General features: G+C 45.3%; 1 protein-coding gene across 1 annotated transcript in view; it reads right to left on the bottom strand.

Annotated features, from left to right (window-relative positions):
- LOC124795845 overlaps positions 1-23620 on the bottom strand; it is a 923569-nt gene that overhangs the window by 29009 nt on the left and 870940 nt on the right. Inside the window, exon 12 of the mRNA XM_047259927.1 lies at positions 19415-19521. Within this exon, the coding sequence (XP_047115883.1) occupies positions 19415-19521 (107 nt within the window). The remainder of the gene's footprint in view (positions 1-19414; positions 19522-23620) is intronic.

Below are 23620 nucleotides of genomic sequence, written 5' to 3'. Positions count from 1 at the left end.
TCCCCCTGTTTAGAACCATCCGTGTAAACAGGAGTAAAATCGGAATGGCGTTCTAAAATCTCAGTAAGTTTAATTTTAAAAAGGTGGTCCGGGGTACAATACTTCCTGTAAGCAGCCAGATCAAGAAGTAATCTTGGCCTTTGTAGTCGCCAGGGAGATCCCCTACTCCATCCCTGGTGGAGGACCTTAATGCCCTCCAGGTGTACCGACTCGAGACTCTCCTTTGCACGGATGCCAAACGGCTTTGTCGCTGCCGGACGGTGGCGGAAGAGACGTGCCAGTGCCGGCTGGGAAAAAGTGTCGGACGCCAATGAAAGAGGAGTGGACCTGGTCCTGTACGCGTGCCGTACCACGAGGAGAAGACGCCGAATGGACAGCGGAGGCTCTCCCGCCTCGACACACAGACTAGCAACCGGACTCGTGCGATAAGCCCCTGTTGAAAGCCTAATACCCTCATGGTGAATCACATCCAACATTTTGAGGTAGGAAGGTCTTGCAGAGCCATAAGCTTGACATCCGTATTCCAGTCGAGGTCGCACAAAGGCCTTATAAAGTTGGAGCAGACGTGCCCTGTCAGCGCCCCAGGATCTATGACTGACGCATCTAAGGACGTTTAAAGCCTTGAAACAGCGGACCTTTAGATCCTTTAAGTGTGGCAACCATGTGAGCTTCTCATCAAAAATAAGCCCGAGATATTTCACGTTTTCCATAAAGGGGAGAACAGTGTCTCCTAGTTTTAAAACAGGGAGGTTAAAAAGAGAACGGGAACGGTTAAAATCTACACAAATGGTCTTCTCCAAAGAGAATTTAAAGCCCGTGGTCTTAGACCACTTCTCCAATCGCACGAGTGTCAGCTGTAATTGGCGTGTAGCAGCTGTGACGGAGGAAGACGCACAGAAAATGGAGAAATCGTCCACAAACAAGGAGCACTGCACGGGCCGGCGCACCGTGGACGCAATACTATTGATGGCAATTGCGAAAGCTGTCACACTGAGGACACTTCCTTGAGGGACACCGTTCTCCTGCTTAAAACGGTCAGACAGGACATTCCCAACCTTATACATAAAATACCTGTCTGACAGAAAGGATCGGATGAGTGTGGGTAAACGCCCACGGAAACCCCACTCATAAAGCTGCCGCAAAATGGTATGCCTCCAGGTAGTATCGTACGCCTTCTCCAGGTCGAAGAAAACCCCGATAAGGTGTTGCTTACGGAGGAAAGCATCTTGTATTGCTGTTTCGAGTAGGATCAGGTTATCTAGGGTGGAATGATACCTCCTGAATCCACACTGGCAGCGGGTAAGTAAGGATCTAGATTCGAGAACCCACACCAGGCGCCTATTGACCATACGCTCAAATGTCTTTCCGACGCAGCTCGTGAGACTAATGCTACGGTAGCTGCTGGGTTCGGTCCGATCCTTCCCTGGTTTTAAAAGCGGAATTAAAATCGATTCTTTCCACGAACTAGGAAAGTCGCCGGTCTTCCAGATTGCATTAAAAAGTTGAAGGAGGACTTCCTTTGACCGCAGATCCAACTGCTGCAGCATGCTATACGATATCAGGTCTGGACCAGGTGCGGTATCCCGAGATATGGACAGTGCAGAGTCCAACTCCCACAAAGAGAAAGGCTGGTTGTATTCCTCAGTGTTCTGGGAACGGAAATCAAAACCAGCCCTCTCCTGTGTACCCCGATAGCGCAGAAATTCGGGGTCCTGGCTAGAATCGGCCGTAATAGTTTGAAAAGATTCTGCCAACGCCCGGGCGATGTCTCTCGGAGATGTTAGGAGACACCCCCGCTCACGTATAGCGGCTAGTGGCGGTCGAGAGTATCGCCTTGAGATCCTCCTAATGGCTTCCCATACTTTGCTTGAAGATGTGGACCTATTGATGGAGTGCAGGAACTCACGCCAAGACCTCCGTTTACTCTCCTGAACGATTTTCCTCGCCTGCGCCCGTGCTATCCGGAAAGTTGTCAGATGCGCAGCAGTGGGGCACCGACGGAATCTCCTCAAAGCCGCCCGCCTGTCTCTGATGGCGGTACGACAGTCGTCATTCCACCAAGGGACAGGCTGCCTCGCAGGTGTTCCCTTTGACTTTGGTATGGATACATCAGCGGCATGGTGCATCACAGCCGTAATGTGATCCACCCAATCCTGGACGCCTTCACACCGTTCAAAAACAGCCAACTGCCGGTAGAGCGTCCAGTTTCCCTTCCGGAACAACCATTTCGGCGGCTGTGCGACACGACCCATTTCAACTGGCAGATGGAGCCAGATAGGGTAATGGTCGCTGCCATGAAGGTCGTCGTCGACGACCCACTGAGCAATGTCCGCAAGCACAGGCGAACAAATAGAGAGGTCTATGGCAGAAGACGAACCTGAAGCGGTGCTAAAATGCGTGGCCTGACCTGTGTTCAGCAGTATGACGTCGGAAGTACTGAGCAACTGCTCAATCATCTGGCCTCTGGGGCAGGTTTTGTTGGAACCCCATAATGCATTATGAGCATTAAAGTCTCCTAAAAGGAGAAAGGGACGGGGTAGCTGAGCAATGAGCCGTGCGAGGGCTTCACTGTCAATGAGCGCAGCGGGTGGTAAATAGACGGAGCACACTGTAACATGAACCTGGGCCAGGATCCGAGCTGCAACCGCTTGTAGCGTCGTGGTTAAGGGCACAGGTGAGGAGTGGAATGTGTCCTTAATGAACACTGCCACCCCACCCTGAGCCCTATTACCAGTCAGGTCGTCTTGCCTGTACATGCGATATCCCGTAAGCACAGGCGTGTCAGTCTCTTTAAAATGGGTCTCTTGCAAAGAGATGCAAATGGGGTTTGCCTGTACTAACAGCCGCAATTCTGCAAGGCGAGGTCTGACTCCATTCAGATTCCACTGAAGTATGGGAGCCATATCAACGTTTCGGTTTAGATTTCCCCCTGTCTTTGTGCCGCGCTGGTGAGGCACTTGTAGAGCGAGTGGCAGCAGAGGGGCTGCCAGGTTCTGGGGAAGAGGTATCAAAATCCATGACGATGTCCTCCTCATCAGTCAGGGATGCCATGACGACATCCGATGGTGCCTTTGGCAGGCGTGACGTCAAACGCCGTGCCCCTTTCCCTGGTCCCGTTTTCTTTGTGGAAGCTGGGGATGCGGGAAGTGGAGAGGCACTCTGTTTCTGGAGGGCCTTCGAAGGTTTCACTGGAGCCGTCTCTGCAATAGCGGTGGGTGCAGGCGGAGCAGCCTGAATAGCGATATCGTTAGTGGGAGTGCTCTGGCAGGTACAAACACAGGTACAGGTATTGGAGGAGGATACTGCGACGCTGGACATGGTCTGCGTCGAAGCGTCGACTCGCGACGCACGGTTGTGCACCAAGGAGGCATAGGACGTGGCGAAGACAGTGGGTTTTGTAGCCCTGTACTCTTTTTTGGCTTCCACATAAGGTAGCCTCTTTGTCACCTTGATCTCCTGAATTTTTCGTTCTTCCGCAAAGACGGGGCAGTCTCTGCTCCAGACGGGATGGCTCCCAGAGCAGTTTATACACAGCGCTGGAGATGTGCAGTTGGTCCCAGCTTCATGAGCTGCCTTGCCACAGATACCGCAGGTTGGTTCACCCCCACAACTCATTGTCGTATGGCCAAATCGCTGACATTTGAAACAGCGCATAGGGTTAGGTATATAAGGCCGAACCCTAAGTCTGAGGAAACCAGCCAGAACGTATTCAGGTAAGACAGGCGAATTGAAAGTCACAATGAAAGTGGCAGATTTCTCCGTGACGCCATTATTTCTACGTGTCCTTTGTTCCACGTCTACAATCCCCTGTGTTGCCCATTCTTGCTTCAGCTCGTCGACATCGATATCCATTAAATCACGGCAGGTGACAACGCCTTTACTGGAGTTGAGGGAATTGTGCAACTCGACAGTGATATCATACTCGCCTAACTTGGGTGACTTCCGAAGCAGCTCCACTTGCGATGCCCTAGTAGTCTCAACTAACAGGGTACCATTCCTCAGGCGTTTGATAGATTTCAGTGTACCTGCGAGTCCTTCTAAACCTTTATGTATGTAGAAAGGAGACACTTTTTCAAATGAGCCCTCCGTCCTCTTAATCACGATGAAAACATTGTCATTTACGACTCCATGAGCCCTGTTACTCTTTTCCATATGCATATCTGGAGGACTAGCCTCCCTCATGCGCTTGACTGATTGCGAAGTTGGTGAAGGGAAATACGTGGTTGCCATGTGCGTCCCACGAGCAGCTAGGGAACGAAACGTCAGCCCAGACAGAGCCCCGCATGCCTGGGTAAGCCTTATACAACTGAGGTGCGGCAGGTTCCCCAGAGGTTGCCCGCTATCGACTGTTCCACCTCAACAGCCATGCATCTCATCAGCGCGCAGCACACCTTGAGATTGAGGGGTTTTTTATAGAGGTTTATTCCATCCTCACGATCCGGGCGGTCAAGCCAAGATCCCCATTCCCTGAGACACACAACGTTCCACCGCCGCGCCGCACGGTGGTCGCTGAAGCATGCTCAGAGGTTACGGTGACAGGGGACGGGCGGCGCTTACCAGTCCCCAGCTCAGGAACCCCGGGGTCGCCAAGCCCGTACCCAGCACATAAATGCTGAGTCCCCTGAGGGGTCCAAGATGGAAGCAGTTGTTAACTCTGACATGGGTGGTGAGGCATAGCTAGAAAGTAAAAACACAACATTGCCAGGCAAGGGTGGATGTTCAAATATTGGTATGGCAAATAGTTTTTGTCTGTCAGAAACATACATCACCATATTGCTTTGCAACAAAAACAATCATGTGAAGAGGTGATTGTGCAGAAAATTTTATATTTACAGTGAAACCCCTATTTTATGTTTTCATGTAGTCCAGACTTAAAGAAAAGTAAAACTGAGAAAATGCAGAATTGAGGAAAGTGTTAAGAACCCCACAAAATACAAGCAAAATGTATGTGATTAAATATTGCAATCCTCTCCAACACTTTGTATAAAATCTGTCTAATTGAAGGAAATTAAATGTACTATACAACAGTTATACAATAATTTGTGGTAATTTGATTTCACCAGTTCTTAAAAAAATCACAGATGTGTAACAGCAAGTACAAACTAATCAAATAATTGAAACTGGTATCTGGGTACAAAGTAATTAAGCTATTTTCAGACATGCTGTGACCACAAATTATACGTTCAAACCACACATTTTTGAGAGATAATCCTTTGTGCTCACCCAGAAAAAGGCAAAAATTGATGAACATATTGAATTAAACTGAAAACATCACAGCAGCTAAGTGGTTAAACCATAAGCATAAATGCAGACATCTGATTAAAGATAAACTTTGTTGCAATTGCTGTTATTATTTACTGCTTTTCTTACGAGCTGCACTTCATATGCTCACCACCGTTAAAGTGTTATTTTAGTCTAGAAAAGAGAAACAGAGATGCGAAAAAATGAGTTCACTTCCCAAACTGACGTTACAAGCTTATTAGAAGTCGGCTCAATGAATTTCTGTACACTGTGTAAAATGTAAATTTGTAAGAAAGCTCAGGTGCTACAGTTTCACTTCATGCCCTCTATCACTGCTGCCAATCTTTGGTGCACAGTAAAATGTAAATATGTACGAAAGCTCAGGTGCTACAGTTTTTCTCTATTCCCTCTATCAATGCTGCCAATCTTTGGTGCGAAGTATATAAGTGAGTAGTGTAGTAGTTGTTGCAACAAAATCGTGTCAGACTTGAACACAAAAGTCTTTAAAATGTGCTGCCGCAAAACCTTTCTTCCATTTCCATGCGACATCTCTGTCTAGCACATCATCTTCATGAACAGTATATTTTCAGCACTTCACAAAATGCTTTCACCCCTACCTGCACTCCCATCGTTGAACGGCCACTCCCCCTCACCACACATCCAGTAGGTGAGATTAATTTTACACGTGTTAGAGTGTTGTGGTGGCTGCGCAGGCTATTGGGTGACTTAACAAGTCACTAGCCAATAAGAGTTCACTAGCCGGAAATGAACACTGTTTCCTCGATTATGACAGAGCATATTCTTCAAGACTGTTTGAATTTAAAAGTTTGATGACTGGTATTGTTGCTGAATACAGTATATCGGACATGCAAAAGGATGAGACTGAGTTATAAGTGACACAAGAAAAGGTGTTGGCTGGGCCACTTCATCTCTCTCTCTCTCTCTCTCTCTCTCTCTCTCTCTCTCTCTCTCTCTCTCACACACACACACACACACACACACACACACACACACACACACACACACACACACACACAAAAAGCAAGTGTACCTCACACACACATGACCACCAACTCCAGCAACTCGAGCCAGAACTGTTTGAGCCGCCTGGATTCTCTCCACCACCAACTTTTCTGAACTGTGCAGATGGGAGTTATCCTTATGACATATTTTCCGCTCCCATAAATATCCTGGCCTCAACCTATGGTAAAATACTCTCCCTGCACCCTCCACCTAACAGTTTCCACCCCCTAAGTTCTATCATATCCCTCCCATTCTCATTTCCCTCCCTGTTTATTTTCAGCTCTCTGCCAATGCATCTGCCCATCTTTCCTTGCTCCTCTCCTTATTTTCCCACCTCCCAGTCCCACACCCTTCTGTGCTGCACCTGCACGCTCCACCAGACAGCATTCATCTCTCTTCCCATCCATACACTACTATCCCTTTCCCCTTCCCCTCCAGATTACTGATTGCAATTTATCGTTTCCTACATTGTTTATAACTTGTTCAATCATATCAAATGTCAGTAGGAAGAAAACAGGATGAAGTCAAGCAAGATGGCAAGTAAGAACTTAGAATTGAGGTAAAAATTACTAGGAAGAAATGTAAAATTGGAGAATTTTTAGCATTGATCTTTTTGGGTTTCTCACAGGGGCTACAAATGTATAGCATAGAATGGCAAAAAGCATAAAATCGGTGAACATAAAAGTGAAGTTCCACTGAAATTATAGTTAGAGGAGCAACATTGTCAATGACATAGTAGTAATCCCTGAGCCCACAATGAAGTTCTGGCAGTTAAAATAATGAAATACATTCATTTGTGCAAAAATACTGAAAATAACATGCTCCTGAAAACTGTATCATTATATGTGTGATCAGCCAGTACCTTGTCTCGTGGATATGCTGTAAAGGAAGCCCTGCAATTAAAGTAGCAGGATAATACTGCCTCATGATGATACTAAGGCTGTCACTGATCAATTACAAACTTAACAAGATTACTGATTTTTATAAGGCTGCAAAATCCGGATATCTACACTGAACATAACTAAACAAATCACTCTTTTCTAAACATGTTGCATTAGGAGAATCCTTGGCCTGTCTCTCCAAGACCAGATCACAAATGACAGGGTGTTGCAAAGATAATGCACAAAATCACCTTCTGAAATAGTGACAGAACACATGATGTAGCTAGCTGGACATATCTTATGTACTGAATATGTCGTGACAAATTAAGAATTTGTGTCAGAATGGGGTGAATTTTCACTTTTCATGTCATATTCATTACACTGCAGGTTTACCATTTCTAAATAGATTACTGTGATATCATTTCATTAAGCATATGTAAAAGAATAGAAACGGATAGGTAAAAAATCTACTCACCAAGCGGTGGCAGGGGAACACAGACATAAAAAGTTTAACTTTTACAAGCTTTTGGAGCCAGTGGCTACTTCGTTTGGCAGAAGCGTTGGAGTGAAAGGAAGGGGGATGAAGGAAAAGGATTGGAGAGGTTTAGGTAAAGGGCTGCAGTTGAGAAAAGTCACCCAGAACCGCGTGTCAGAGGAGATTTACTGGACAGGATGAGAAGGAGAGACTGATTGTTGGGGACTGCACTGGAAGAGATTTGAAAACACGAGCGCTTAAAGGTGGAAGACAGTGTAATACACAAGACAGAAATCACTACTAAAACATTGTACACGAGTTAATAAGAGTGAAACGCTAAGTGAATTGTATGCAACACAGGTGAGAGAGGGGCTGGTGGAAAACAGACAAGTCAGAAAATGAAAGATGTAGGAAACTAAAACGGAGAGAATAAAGTAGTAGTTAGTGTGAATTCTTCCCCTAGACACCAGTTTCTCAGAACTCGGAAGGTGGGAATTACCACTGCAAAATGTCCTTGGTTCTCGCTACCCATCTGGCTTTAATTTACGTCAGTGCCTTCCATCTCAGCATTTATTCACAGTAACTACTCCTTTCTTCACTCCATTTTAGTTTCCTGCATCTTTCATTTTCTGATTTGTCTATTTTTCGCCATCCTCCCTGTTGCCTCTGTTACGTACAATGCACTAAGCTTTTCACTTTTATTAACTTGTGCATGATGTTTTAGTAGCAATCTCTGTCTTGCATACTACCCTGTCATCAACCTTTAAGCTCTCCAATTTTCAGACATTGTCCAGTGCAATCCTCAACAATCTGTCTCTCTTTTAATGTCATATGAGTTTTTGTTGTTGTTTACATTAGTGGTTGGAAGGAGAGGGGGGAAGAAGAAGAAGGAAGGGAGGAGAGAAGGAGAGGGGAAAGGCAAGTGAGGAGGAGGGAGGGCGAGAGAATGAGGGGGGAGGGGGAGGGGAGGAAGGAGGAGGGGGGAGGGAGGGAGAAGGGAGAGGGAGAGAGAGAGAGAGAGAGAGAGAGAGAGAGAGAGAGAGAGAGAGAGAGAGAGATCCAGTCAGCAACTGATGTAATCAACAATAAAAATGTAATATGACACTTAGATTGTTCTTTATAAAGTATTTATTTTCTAATTTGGCTCATTATTTTTGCAGTGGGCAGCATAATTCTGTGATACTGCAATACCATCTCAATTTTCTGGATGCAAATCAGGTATGTACAGATACACATTGTTTGTTAATTGTTCAGACAAACGTGACATTTGGCACTTAGAACATTTACCATTTTCACTCTTCAAATATAGCCAAGAAACAAAAATAGTAACTTCAGTACTTGCAAGTTAATGACTAAGCTGCATGGACAGTGGCACATGTTAAAATATCGTTCTGCACTGGCCCTGGATCGAATCTCCCCAGTGGATGTGTCAGTGTGCTGGCCAGCCTGGATGTGGTTTTTAGGCAGTTCCTCACATGCCACTTGGTGAATACTGGGTGATACCATAGACCTGCCTCAGTTACACAATTCACAAACACCTTTGCTTGCTTTCACATGAATAACACTACACGCAGACTTTTGGGGTATATTCATCCTGGAGGGGGGAGGGTGGGAGGTAACAGTGTGGCAACAAGAGGGACATCTGGCCACTTCTTAAATTAATCATGCCAAATCAATAACCATGACAATCTGCATAGATGTGGAACAAAGACACAAGAAAAAGAAGAAGATTGAAAATTAGTAACTAGTTCTCTGCAAATGGACTATCACTGAATTTAGATAAAACACAATACATGCAATTCACTAGAGCCAAAATCCTGACCATTGGATTAAAAATAATGCACAAGGGTTAATCAAAGCATCAAATAGAATATTTTAATTCTTAGATGTTTATATTGATAAGAACATGAACTGGAAGCCACAGGTTACAGATCTTAACTCTCGGGCAGGCACACCATTTTTCATGACATGAGCGGCGCACGGTGTATTTTGTACAAAAGTAAGGAACAGCTGTCTTTATGTTACCATGGTAAACATATATGGGCAAAATCACAGTTTAATCTTTGTTCAGTTAAACAATGATAAAATAAATTTACATTATATGAACTACAGCATGGTTTGCTTACACAATAATGAAATGAACTTTCATTATATCATTCTTTCAGTGTGTACAAGTGTTACCCCATAGTACTGACGCATGCAAAGCTGTTTAGCACAGTTGCATCAGATCTGAGACAACTGCCTATTCAACTACTAATTATCTTGTAGACAACTGCCTCACTGTGGGATTGTGCTGCTAGCTCATTATCTGGATCATTTCCTTGCATGGATTGTAAATTTTTTCTCACCTAGCTTGCTGTTTATTTTATATTACTGCTGCTAACTTGGCCATAGAACAACACAATTTATTACTGTGTTAGCTGACACAATAAATGAAGGATTACGCATGGCCTTAGCTGTGCAACTTTTGTATTTAGGATAGTACCAGATTCTGGAGATGAAAATGTCGAAAATCTGACTTATTTTTCCTATTTTCATTCACTAATGTATTATGGAATCATATTCTGGGGTAACCTGTCATTACAGAAAAAGTAATAAGGGTAATATGTGGTGTCCACTCTAGAACCTCTTGCTGACAGCTCTTTAAACAGCTCCATTGTATGTGTGTTCCCTTGTGAGGTTTGTTGTCAGTTGTCAATCACAGTTTGAAAACAACAATACTATTCACAAATTTAGTATGAGAAGGAGAAAGGATTTACACTATCACTTAGACTAAATGTGGCATAAGAGTGACGTATTCAGTCACAAAATCTTTGACCACCTACCCAGTGATGTAAAGGATTTAATGGGCAGTGAAATTAACTAAAATGAAGTTTAATTTCATTTCATTATGTATAGTATGCTTATAAAAAGTTTTGCAAAATTTGAAGAGGAGCTGCCATGAAATGAGAACAATAAATACTGTATACTTTGCTGTTCACTGAAGATTGTGATAGATGAGGATGACTCTTGTTACATGTCCAGAAAAATGCATGAAGGATACTCAATATAGGGCCTGACAATAAACACTAAAGAGACGGAATACATTATAGTGGAACAAGATCATCAAGAAGATTCAGATGTAGGATGCTGATGGGACGGGAGTAAGTCTTCAAATGGATTTTTGGTGATGAAGTTGTTGAATCTCCAGACTGGAACACATCACATCAGAAATGATAGAATACAGGAAATTATGTGGGGAAAAGACTATTCTTAATGCCATAGATAGTAAAATATTAACTTGGTAGGGTCACATCCAGTGAATGAGTGATAACCAATGGCCAAAAAGCATTTACGATTGGTTGGTTGGTTTATAAGAGGGGAGGAGGGGGGGGGGGGACCAAACCGCGAGATCATTGGTCCCTTGTTCACGGTAAAATAATTACATAAGGGTAAGAAGAAAAGAAAGGAGGCGTACAGCACAATAACAGGAGAAAGGAAGAACCAGAAGAATGACAGAAGGGCAACCAATACTGCTACGGACAAAACAGGAAAAGAAAACCACAGAGAGAAGCAAGAAACAGGTAGAAGGGGTAAAAACAAGAGAGCAGATGACCATGGTGGGCCGACTATGAGAATAAAAAGGAAAAGCCAGTCACTCTGCAACACATTAAAACATCCACCCTAAAAGCATTAGAGTGCAGAACACAAAGGGACAAAGGACATGCGCTAAAACTTATACAGAATGATAAAACCCACCATCACGTATAAAACGTAAAACTCTATTAGCCAATGAGGTGTTGTCTGCAAAAATTAATGGCAACAAGTCCGGTAACTGAAGAGTCCATTGCAGGGCAGTCGCGCGTGTCACCCAAGCATGGCCAATGCAGAGCCGGCCCGCATGGAGGACTGACACACATTCGTAGTCTCCTTAATGACATGCAGTTTGTTATGCATGCTGATGTTATGCCATGTCATCTCCCAAAGCCGCAAAACCTTGCGGCGTAGTACTGAATGCAGGTCAGTTGCAGAGAAGACAATCTCCATAAATGGTTTCCTCGTAGCCTGTTTGGCCAGCTTGTCATCAAGTTCATTGCCTAGGATTCCGATGTGACCTGGGGTCCAGACAAACACCACTGAATGACTGGACCATGCCAGGACATAGACGGACTCCTGGATGGTCGCTACCACAGGATGAAGAGGGTAGCACTGGTTGATAGCTTGTAGGCTGCTCAAGGAGTCAGTACACAGAAGAAACAACTCCCCAGGGCATGAACAGATGTGCTCAAGAGCACGAGGTAGAGCCACCAACTTGGCCATGAAAACACTGCAGCCATCGGGCAAGTAATGCTGTTCAATATGTCCTCCATGGACATACGCGAAGCCGACGGATTGAGCCGTCGGTGTAAACCACTTTGTGGCCTCGGTAGATGTCAAGAATCAAGAGGAAGTGGCAGCGGAGAGCCGCGGTGTTACTGAGTTCTTAGGGTCATGTGAAAGGTCCAGGCGAAGCCACGGCCTAGGTGTACACCACGGAGGTGAACGTGAACAGACCTCAAGTATAGGTGGTAAAGGCAAGGACTCCAGTTTGGAAAGAAGGGATCGGACACGAACTGCAATTGGAAGTCCTGACCTGGGCCACCGATGCGGGAGATGAACCACCATGGGTGGGAAAAGGAGATGGTGATTTGGATGCGCAGGAGAACTATGAATGTGTGCAACGTAAGTGGCCAGCAGTTGTGCATGCCTAACCTGCAATGGAGGGACTCTGGCCTCTACAAGTACACTGGTCAAGGGACTCATCCTAAAAGCTCCTGTCACTAGGCGAACGCCACATAGTGCACTGGGTCGAGTAAATGCAACGCTGAAGGCGCCACCGAACTATAAACCACACTCCCATAGTCAAGACGGGATTGAACAAGGGCTCTGTAGAGCTGCAGCAGTCTAGAGTGATCTGCATCTCAGTTGGTGTTGCTTGGGCAGCGGAGGGCATTGAGGTGCTCCCAGCACTTCCGCTTAAGCTGATGAAGGTGAGGAAGCCAAGTCAATCGGGCAGCGAAAACCAGTCCTAAGAATAGATATGTCTCCACTAAAGGGAGCAGATCGTCATTAAGGTAAAGTTCTGGTTCTGGATGAACAGTATGATGCCAACAGAAATGAATAACACACGACTCTGTGGCCAAAAACTGGAAACCGTGGGCCAGAGCCCATGACTGCGCCTTGTGGATGGTTCCCTGTAGGTACCGCTCAGCAACACGAGTACTGTTGGAACAGCATGAAATGCAGAAGTCGTCTGCATACGGAGCGGGTGAGAAGGACGGCACTACAGTTGCTGCTAGACCATTAATGACCACTAAAAAGGGAGACACTCAATACAGAGCCCTGTGGGACCCCATTCCCCTGGATATGGGGGAACTATGGGAGGCACTAACTTGGATGCGGAAAGTACGAAGCAACAGCAAATTTTGGATAAAAATTGGGAGTGGGCCTCGGAGACCCCACTCGTATAATGTGCCAAGGATATGATGTCGCCAGGTGGTGTCATATGCTTTTCATAAATCAAAAATGGCGGCGACCAGGTGTTGGTGTCTGGCAAAGGCTATTCGGATGGCAGACTTGAGGGACACAAGATTATTAGTGGTAGAGCGACCCTGGCGGAAGCCACCCTGACAGGGAGCCAGTGGGCCAAGTGATGCCAGGATCCATCCCAACCGCTGACACACCATATGTTCCAGCAGCTTACAAAGAAAGTTGGTGAGGCCAATAGCTTTTCACATCAAGCAGGTTTTTACCCGGTTTGAGCATTGGAATGATGGTGATTTCCCGCCATTGCGGTGGAAAGATGCAATTGCACCAGATCTGGTTGAAGATGGTGAGGAGGTGTCACTTGTAGTCAGATGAGAGAGGTTTAATCATCTGACTGTGGATCTCATCTGGCCCAGGAGCTGTGTTGGGGCAATGTGCAAGAGCACTGAGGAGCTCCCACTCTGTAAATGGGGCGTTATAGGATTCACTGTGGCGTGTAGTAAACGAGAGGACTTTCCCTTCCAGCCATTTGAGAGTGCAAAAGGCCGGTGGGTAATTCTCCGACGCAGAGGCTCGAGTGTAGTGCTCAACAAAGTGCTCGGCAATCGCGTTTGTGTCCGTAGATAACACGCCATTTACGTTAATATGGGAACACCTGTTGGGGTCTGGTACCCAAAAACACGTTTGATCTTTGCCCAGACTTTGGAAGGTGACATATGGCACCCAATGGTCGATACATATCTCTCCCAACACTCCTGCTTCCGTTGTTTGATAAGTTGGCAAATGTGGGCACGGAGCCGTTTAAAGGCTATGAAGTGCTCTGGGGAAGGGTGCCGCTGATGATGCTGTAGAGCTTGCCAAAGCTCCTTAATTGCTTCAGTGTTTTCCGGCGACCACCAAGGAACTGCCTTTCACTGGGGGCACCCTAAAGAACGAAGGATCATGTTTTCTGCCACAGAAACGATTGTTGTAGTCACCTGTTCAATCATCACATTGATGTTACCGTGTGGGGTAGATTCAATGGTGACAGCAGAGGTGAAAGTTTCCCAGTCCGCCCTGTTTAAGGCCCATCTGGACAGGTGTCCATGGGCCTGACGCCGGGGCAGTGACAGGAAGATGGGGAAGTGGTCACTACCACACAGGTCATCATGTGCACTCTGGTGGATAGATGGGGGAAGTACTGGGCTGCAAATTGATAAATCAATCGCCGAGTAGCTACCATGAGCCCCACTGAAATGTGTGATGGCCCCAGTAGTTAAGAGGCAGAGGTCGAACTGAGACAGTAAAGTTTCGACATCTTTACCTTGTCCAGTAAGCACTGTGACACCCCACAAGGGGTTATGGGTGTTAAAATCTCCAAAAAGTAGGAAAGGTTTAGGGATTCAATCAATCGGTGGAGTTAATACATTCAGGGATACTGCACCATTTGGAGGAAGATATACATTGCAGACAGTTATTTCCTGCATCGTCCTTATTCTGACAGCCACAGTTTCAAGAGTGGTTTGAAGGGGCACAGTTTCACCACAGACTGAGTTTAGGACATAAATGGAAACTCCACCTGACACTCTTTTATAGTCACTATGGTTCCTGAAGTATCCCTTATAGCCACGGAGGGCAGGAATCGGCATTGCCGGGAACCAGGTTTCCTGGAGGACAATGCAGAAAGCAGGGGTAAAGCTTAACAGTTGCCGTAGCTCAGCCAGGAGATGGAGAAAACCGCCACAATTCTGCTGGAGGATGACGTCTTTGTGAGACTGGGAATGAGGCAGTTTACGCTTCAGGGTCACTTGCTGCCACTGACTTTTTGCCTGAGCAGTCTATATCCATTGTGTCTGAGGATCTGGCAAGATCTAGGTCCTCAGTGGATGCCAGAATCTCCACCTCATCTGCAGACACAGAGCTTGTAGGTAGCAGTGGTGTGGATGCCACCACAATTCCCTTGGTCTTGGGGACATTTTGGACTTCTCTCACTGCTCCTTGGGTTTCCCTGGCTGGGAGGACTTCACTGATTCAGTCTCCAGGACTTAGGATGAGCGTGAAGCCCTACGACCAGCTGCTTTTGGGCTCTTCAGCTACTAGGAGGTGTCATCTTTCCCACTAGCTGAAACCTGGGAAGGGAGTGACCCAAGGGAGCCCTTCCTAGCGAGAGGAGCTGAAGCCTTATGCTTCTCCGGCTCAGAAGTGGGGACTGATATCACTGATGGTTGGGGGGTTGGGGGGGGGGGGACAACAACAGGGAGGGAAGAGCCCCCCCACCATCAAGGCAGCTGGTGTAGTCTTCTGGTTCTGAGAGGCAACAGGAATGTGAGAAACTGATGGGGCGACAACTGTCCTCATAGTGGCGGCGTAAGAGGTTGTCATAGTCACAGGATGTAGGCACTCAAATTTCCTCTTAGCCTCAGTGTAGGCCAGGAGGTCAAGTGTTTTATATTTCACAATTTTCCTCTCTTTCTGTAAAATCCTGCAGCCTGATGAGCAAGGTAAATGATGCTCTCCGCGCACATGGAGTATTGGGATGTAACGGACATCCACAATCTCAACCTGTGATGCTGGAAGTACAGTGAGAAGACATACGGCCAAACTTCCAGCACTTAAAGCACCGCATCGAGGGAGGGATGTATGGCTTGACATCACAGCGATAGACTGTCACCCTGACCTTCTCAGGCAATGTGTCACCATCGAAGGCCAAGACGAAGATGCCACTGGAAACCTGATTATCCCTCGGACCCCGATGGCGCCGGACGAAATGAACACCTCGCCACTCTAAATTGGTGCGCAGCTCGTCGTCAGACTGCAAAAGAAGGTCCCTGTGGAATATAATACCCTGGACCATATTTAAGCTCTCATGGGAGGGGGGGGGGGGGGGGGGGGGGGGCGTGATGGTAACAGAAACATCCCCCCAACTTGTCACAAGCGAGTAATTCCCATGACTGGGCAGAGGATGCTCTTTTTATCAATACTGACCCAGAGAGCATTTTGGAGAAGCACACCACCTCCCCAAACTTGTCCTCCGAATGCTCCACAAAAAACTGAGGCTTCATGGACATGAAAATCCTAGGAAGTTCTGGTCTTACGTTAAATCAGTAAGTGGATCGAAACAGCATATCCAGACACTCTGGGATGATGATGGCTTTGAAACAGAGGACGACATGCGTAAAGCTGAAATACTAAACACCTTTTTCCAAAGCTGTTTCACAGAGGAAGACCCCACTGCAGTTCCTTCCCTAAATCCTCGCACGAATGAAAAAATGGCTGACATCAAAATAAGTGTCCAAGGAATAGAAAAGCAACTGAAATCACTCAACAGGGGAAAGTCCACTGGACCTGACGGTATACTAATTCGATTCTACACAGAGTACGCGAAAGAACTTGGCCCCCTTCTAACAGCCATGTACCGCAAGTCTCTAGAGGAACAGAAGGTTCCAAATGATTGGAAAAGAGCACAGGTAGTCCCAGTTTTCAAGAAAGGTCGTCGAGCAGATGCGCCAAACTATAGGCCTATATCTCTGACATCGATCTGTTGTAGAATTTTAGAACGTGTTTTTTGCTCGTGTATTATGTCATTTCTGGAAACCCAGAATCTACTCTGTAGGAATCAACATGGATTCTGGAAACAGCAATCGTGTGAGACCCAACTCACTTTATTTGTTCATGAGACCCAGAAAATATTAGATACAGGTTCCCAGGTAGATGCCATTTTTCTTGACTTCTGGAGGGCATTCGATACAGTTCCGCACTGTCGCCTGATAAACAAAGTAAGAGCCTACGGAATATCAGACCAGCTGTGTGACTGGATTGAAGAGTTTTTAGCAAACAGAACACAGCATGTTGTTCTCAATGGAGAGACGTCTACAGACATTAAAGTAACCTCTGGCGTACCACAGGGGAGCGTTATGGTACCATTGCTTTTCACAATATATATAAATGACCTAGTAGGTAGTGTCGGAAATTCCATGCGGCTTTTCGCTGATGATGCTGTAGTATACAGAGAAGTTGCAGCATTAGAAAATTGCAGCGAAATGCAGGAAAATCTGCAGCGGATAGGCACTTGGTGCAAGGAGTGGCAACTGACCCTTAACATAGAGAAATGTAATGTATTGTGAATACATAGAAAGAAGGATCCTTTATTGTATGATTATATGATAGCGGAACAAACACTGGTAGCAGTTACTTCTGTAAAATATCTGGGAGTATGCGTACGGAACGACTTGAAGTGGAATGATCATATAAAATTAATTGTTGGTAAGGCGGGTGCAAGGTTGAGATTCATTGGGAGAGTCCTTAGAAAATGTAGTCCATCAACAGAGGAGGTGGCTTACAAACCTCCTCGTTCGACCTATACTTGAGTATTGCTCATCAGTGTGGGATCCGCACCAGGTTGGGTTGACAGAGGAGATAGAGAAGATTCAAAGAAGAGCGGCGCGTTTCGTCACAGGGTTATTTGGTAAGCGTGATAGCGTTACGGAGATGTTTAGCAAACTCAAGTGGCAGACTCTGCAAGAGATGCGCTCTGCGTCGCAGTGTAGCTTGCTGTCCAGGTTTCAAGAGGGTGAGTTTCTGGATGAGGTATCGAATATATTGCTTCCCCCTACTTATACCTCCCGAGGAGATCACAAGTGTAAAATTAGAAAGATTCGAGAGCGCACGGAGGCTTTGCAGCAGTCGTTCTTCCCGCGAACCATACGTAAGTGGAACAGGAAAGGGAGGTAATGACAGTGGCATGTAAAGTCCCCTCCGCCACACACTGTTGGGTGGCTCGTGGAGTATAAATGTAGATGTAGATGCAGAAAGATTTCACATCAACTCTCATACATACGAGGTACCGGGGCGAATAAGCTTCACTGTCATCCATGGCCTGGCCAGGGAGGGGAGTGATTTGGGGTCATATTCCTTAGCATTGAAATTAGACTTTTCCCGCTTAGAGACTGCTGGCGGCGGACCACCAGCAAGAGATGACGCACTACGCTTCATGGCATGTCATCTGCCCTGATGCCATCCACTCCAACCGGGGGCACTCCTCACGAATACCACCCAGCCTCAGCAAGGGCCACCTGGCAGGATGGCCATTTCTGGGAGTCCCGATGCCCCAGGAAGATGGGCATCTACTCCACAGCATATGTAGGGAGTTAACATTGCAGGCATCAGAAGAACAATCCCTGTGTTGTCAGGGGGCTACAACCAACAGAGTACAAGGCAGCCCCACCACAACGGACTGGCTACCGTGCTGGATATGAGGTGCAGTGTCGTTTTCAGTGCTGACGAGGACCATGGAGGTCTTTGTCGGCGCAGAAAATGACACTGCATAGTGGGCGAAGGAAAATGCATCCAGGATGGTGTCCTCGCTCAAGAGACAGAGGATGAGCAGGGTTTCAATGCCACGATGAGAAAGTAGGCTAAAGATCTCAATGGGCGATGGACACCATGCGCTATGTAAGGTGCCCTTCCCCAATTGGCTCACTCTTTGGGAAAATTTTGAAAAATGGTGGTCAGACCCTACAGATGACCATCACATAAAGGCCGAAAGGTGTGAGACTCCTTCTAGTTGTATCTTACGACAGGCACAACTACCTCGAGCCTATTCTAACCCCCGGGCCTGCAGGGGAGAGCATCTATGAATGGATACCAGTGGAGCAAAGAAAATGTGGGAGATCACCTAGAAAATGGTTTCCAGATGTTAAAATGCGATGAATTCAAGAGGTCTTCAGAAAGAAGATTGGCCAGGTAGAAAACTATGGAAGCTGAGAAGCACAAGAAGACAATCATCATAAAAAAGCCACATGTATTCAAACATAAAGTGAAATCATACCTGCAACCATGATTAATGAAAAGAATAAAAGCTGCTTAAAGTGATAAGTAAAGCATGTGAACTGTTAATGATCATAACAAACAAAATTTGAAGAGAAAAGGCCATATCATTACAGTGACCGCTTGAAGATGCCTTAAAATAAGGTGAAACACATCTGGTCTTAACAAGGCTTTTATTACAGTTGCTAAAGATGGGTATTAACTTACAAAATTTTGAGTGTATAGTTTTTGGCTACTTTTTTCCTCGTGTGTGAGTTAGCTGTAAAGAAGGAAACTGAAAGGTCAGCAATGTTTTCAATCATGTTTATGTGCCTGTTAACCATTCAGCACCTCAAGAATATGGCAAATGAGTTACTTTTACTCCTTCTGTTATTTGTATTCTACCCAGAACTTTCCAGCATCATATTACACATCTTTGTCCTCTTATTATAGTCTAATTACTTTTGTGGAACCTCTATGTATTCTTACAGCTTCATAATTTTACCTTGTCTGTGAGGTGGGCACAGGCAGATAACTGGTGCGTAAGGAGGACCCTGTAAGCAAGAGCCCCCTCCCTGGCAGGGGTTGGGCCTGCACGGATCAGCAGTCAACCTGAAATAAATGCAAATATAAACAGCTGAAATTCAGTCATTCATTCTTCACATATCATGTTTCATACATTCCATCACAAAGGAGAAACCCCAGGGATGTGGAACAAGTTAAGTTATAAACTTAAAGGCGGAAATAACCACAGCTGGTTGCTTCTGTTAAGTATGTTATGACTTGTGTTAATCAGTCAAACTGATTATTATGGTAATTATTTCTACATAAATGTACTGCTACTCCTCCTACACTACTCAGCTGCTGCTATTATTTAATAATTGAAACAAAGCATTTCATCTCCACACATACCACTAACAGCTGCGTATACACTGGTAAAATCATGATATACCTCACACAAATATTTGAGTGAGGTAGAATAGCTGCTGCTATTATTTAATAATTGAAACAAAGCATTTCATCTCCACACATGTCACTAACAGCTGCGTATACACTGGTAAAATCGGGACCTATCTCACACAAATATTTGAGTGAGGCAGAATAGCTGCTGCTATTATTTAATAATTGAAACAAAGCATTTCATCTCCACACAGACCACTAACAGCTAATTATACACTGGTAAAATCAGGATCTATCTCACACAAATATTTGAGTGAGGCAGAATTTACATTTCTACACCCAAATATTCAGATAGTTTGTAGAAGAAGTGGCTAGTTAGGTATTATTTTATTTTGTATTTAACTATTTGTAGATTTTCAATTTCCTGGCTGATATCCACTGGAACCCTGTTACAGACTTTGGTTCCGGAGTTTAAAACTCCAATCTGAATCATAGAAAGGGATGCACAACTTACAGAGTGATTAAAAAAAAAAAAAAAAAAAAAAAAAACTATTTACAAACTCACATGCCACATCTGGCAATCTGGCATAGAAGGATTAGTAATCCCTTGGGAACTGGGACTCGCAAAGGCCCTACGGGGCTAGTAAATGGCACTGCAGTTATTTAGTCACATGTTACAAATGGACAGCCACTACTGGAGATGCTCAAATTTTGTCCAGATGCATCGATAAATGCCTGATACTGGTGCTGCATTGAACGGCACACCTTCTCAAAGGCACTGCTGGTGTATCTCCAGGAGATCCTGCTGCTGCAAAAATCCTGACCACTAGATCTTCCGATGATGTAACAGATGTTTCATACACAAGGCCCTTCAGATACCCCACAGGCAAAAACCAATTGGGGACATATCAGGCGATCATGGCGGCCATGTGACTGGCCCACCGCGACAAATCCAGGGGCCGGGAAAAGTTGCCAGCAGATGTGCCCTTACTCATCTGCCCTGAAAGGTGCAGGGGCTCAGACAAGTGGTGATGTATAGGCATGGGAACATCATTCACCACATCTGGCAAAACCTATCACAGGAATATGAGATACGTGTGATCATATGAGATACGTGTGATCATAAAGTTGGTTGGAAGAATGTACGGCCCAATTAAACCATGTTTGATGATGCCAGCCCACACATTAAGGGTAAATTTGTGTTGTGAGGCAAGCATATGTGTAGCATGTGGGTTCATATGTGCCCACGTGTGTAGGTTGTGAATGTTCATCACATCCTTGAGTGAGAATGCAGCCCTATCAGTAAAGAGGACACTTGTTATGAAGCTTCGGTCTGCAGTGGATTCCAGCAGAAACCACCACACAAATTCCATGCACTTGTTGCAGTCTCCCAGTTGCAATGCCTGGATATGTTGGAAATGAAATGCACGCAATCCTTTGTCACGTACAATGTGCCAGACAGAGGGTTGAAGGATATCAGCGGCATGGGATACACCTCGTGTACTTGTTGACGGCATATGCTGCACCCTTTTGAGAATGCTTTCTTCTGCCGCAACTGCCCATGTTATTTGTTGACCAGCATCCAACTTGTGCATACAGAACAAGCTGGTTTCACATAGTTGGTGAAGCAGAGTGGTGAATAATGTGTAGCATGGCACCTTTTCACCAGAATCTACATCTACATCCATACTCCGCAAGCCCCCTGATGGTGTGTGGCGGAGGGTACCTTGAGTACCTCTATCGGTTATCCCTTCTATTCCAGTCTCGTATTGTTCGTGGAAAGAAGGATTGTCGGTATGCCTCTGTGTGGGCTCTAATCTCTCTGATTTTATCCTCATGGTCTCTTCGTGAGCTATACGTAGGAGGGAGCAATATACAGCTTGACTCTTCGGTGAAGGTATGTTCTTGAAACTTCAACAAAAGCCCGTACCGAGCTACTGAGTGTCTCTCCTGCAGAGTCTTCCACTGGAGTTGATCTATCATCTCCGTAACGCTTTCGCAATTACTAAATGATCCTGTAACGAAACGTGCTGCTCTCCGTTGGATCTTCTCTTTCTCTTCTATCAACCCTATCTGGTACGGATCCCACACTTCTGAGCAGTATTCAAGCAGTGGGCGAACAAGTGTACTGTAACCTACTTCCTTTGTTTTCGGATTGCATTTCCTTAGGATTCTTCCAATGAATCTCAGTCTGGCATCTGCTTTACCAACGATCAACTTTACATGATCATTCCATTTTAAATCACTGCTGATGCCTACTCCCAGATAATTTATGGAATTAACTGTTTCCAGTTGCTGACCTGCTATACTGTAGCTAAATGATAAGGAATCTATCTTTCTATGTATTCGCAGCACATTACGCTTGTCTACATTGAGATTCAATTGTCGTTCCCTGCACCTTGCGTCAATTCGATGCAGATCCTCCTGCATTTCAGTACAATTTTCCATTGTTACAACCTCTCGATATACGACAGCATCATCCGCAAAAAGCCTCAGTGAACTTCCGATGTCATCGAAAAGGTCATTTATGTATATTGTGAATAGCAACGGTCCTACGACACTCCCCTGCGGCACACCTGAAATCACTCTTACTTCGGAAGACTTCTCTCCATTGAGAATGACATGCTGTGTTCTGTTATCCAGGAACTCTTCAATCCAATCACACAATTGGTCTGATAGTCCATATGCTCTTACTTTGTTCATTAAACGACTGTGGGGAACTGTATCGAACGCCTTGTGGAAGTCAAGAAACACTGCATCTACCTGTGAACCCGTGTCTATGGCCCTCCGAGTCTCGTGGATGAATAGCGCAAGCTGGGTTTCACACCACCGTCTTTTTCGAAACCCATGCTGATTCCTACATAGTAGATTTCTAGTCTCCAGAAAAGTCATTATACTCAAACGTAATACGTGTTCCAAAATTCTACAACTGATCGACATTAGAGATATAGGTCTATAGTTCTGCACATCTGTTCGACGTCCCTTCTTGAAAACGGGGATGACCTGTGCCCTTTTCCAATCCTTTGGAATGCTACGTTCTTCTAGAGACCTACGGTACACCGCTGCAAGAAGAGGGGGCAAGTTCCTTCACGTACTCTGTGTAAAATCGAACTGGTATCCCATCACGTCCAGTGGCCTTTCCTCTTTTGAGCGATTTTAATTGTTTTTCTATCCCTCTGTCGTCTATTTCGATATCTACCATTTTGTCATCTGTGCGACAATCTAGAGAAGGAACTACAGTGCAGACTTCCTCTGTGAAACAGCTTTGGAAAAAGACATTTAGTATTTCGGCCTTTAGTCTGTCATCCTCTGTTTCAGTACCATTTTGATCACAGAGTGTCTGGACATTTTGTTTTGATCCACCTATCACTTCGACATAAGACCAAAATTTCTTAGGATTTTCTGCCAAGTCAGTACATAGAACTTTACTTTCGAATTCATTGAACGCCTCTCGCATAGCCCTCCTCACACTACATTTCGCTTCGCGTGATTTTTGTTTGTCTGCAAGGCTTTGGCTATGTTTATGTTTGCTGTGAAGTTCCCTTTGCTTCCGCAGCAGTTTCCTAACTCGGTTGTTGTACCACGGTGGCTCTTTTCCATCTCTTACAATCTTGCTTGGCACATACTCATCTAACGAATATTGTACAATGCTTTTAAACTTTGTCCACTGATCCTCAACACTATCTGTACTTGAGACAAAACTTTTGTGTTGAGCCGTCAGGTACTCTGTAATCTGCTTTTTGTCACTTTTGCTAAACAGAAAAACCTTCCTACCTTTTTTAATATTTCTATTTACGGCTGAAATCATCGA

The sequence above is a fragment of the Schistocerca piceifrons genome, chromosome 4, assembly GCF_021461385.2.
Source record: "Schistocerca piceifrons isolate TAMUIC-IGC-003096 chromosome 4, iqSchPice1.1, whole genome shotgun sequence".
NCBI lineage: Eukaryota > Metazoa > Arthropoda > Insecta > Orthoptera > Acrididae > Schistocerca > Schistocerca piceifrons.
The sequence above is the reverse complement of the archived record's forward strand: the minus strand, read 5'-3'. Positions and strand labels throughout refer to the sequence as shown.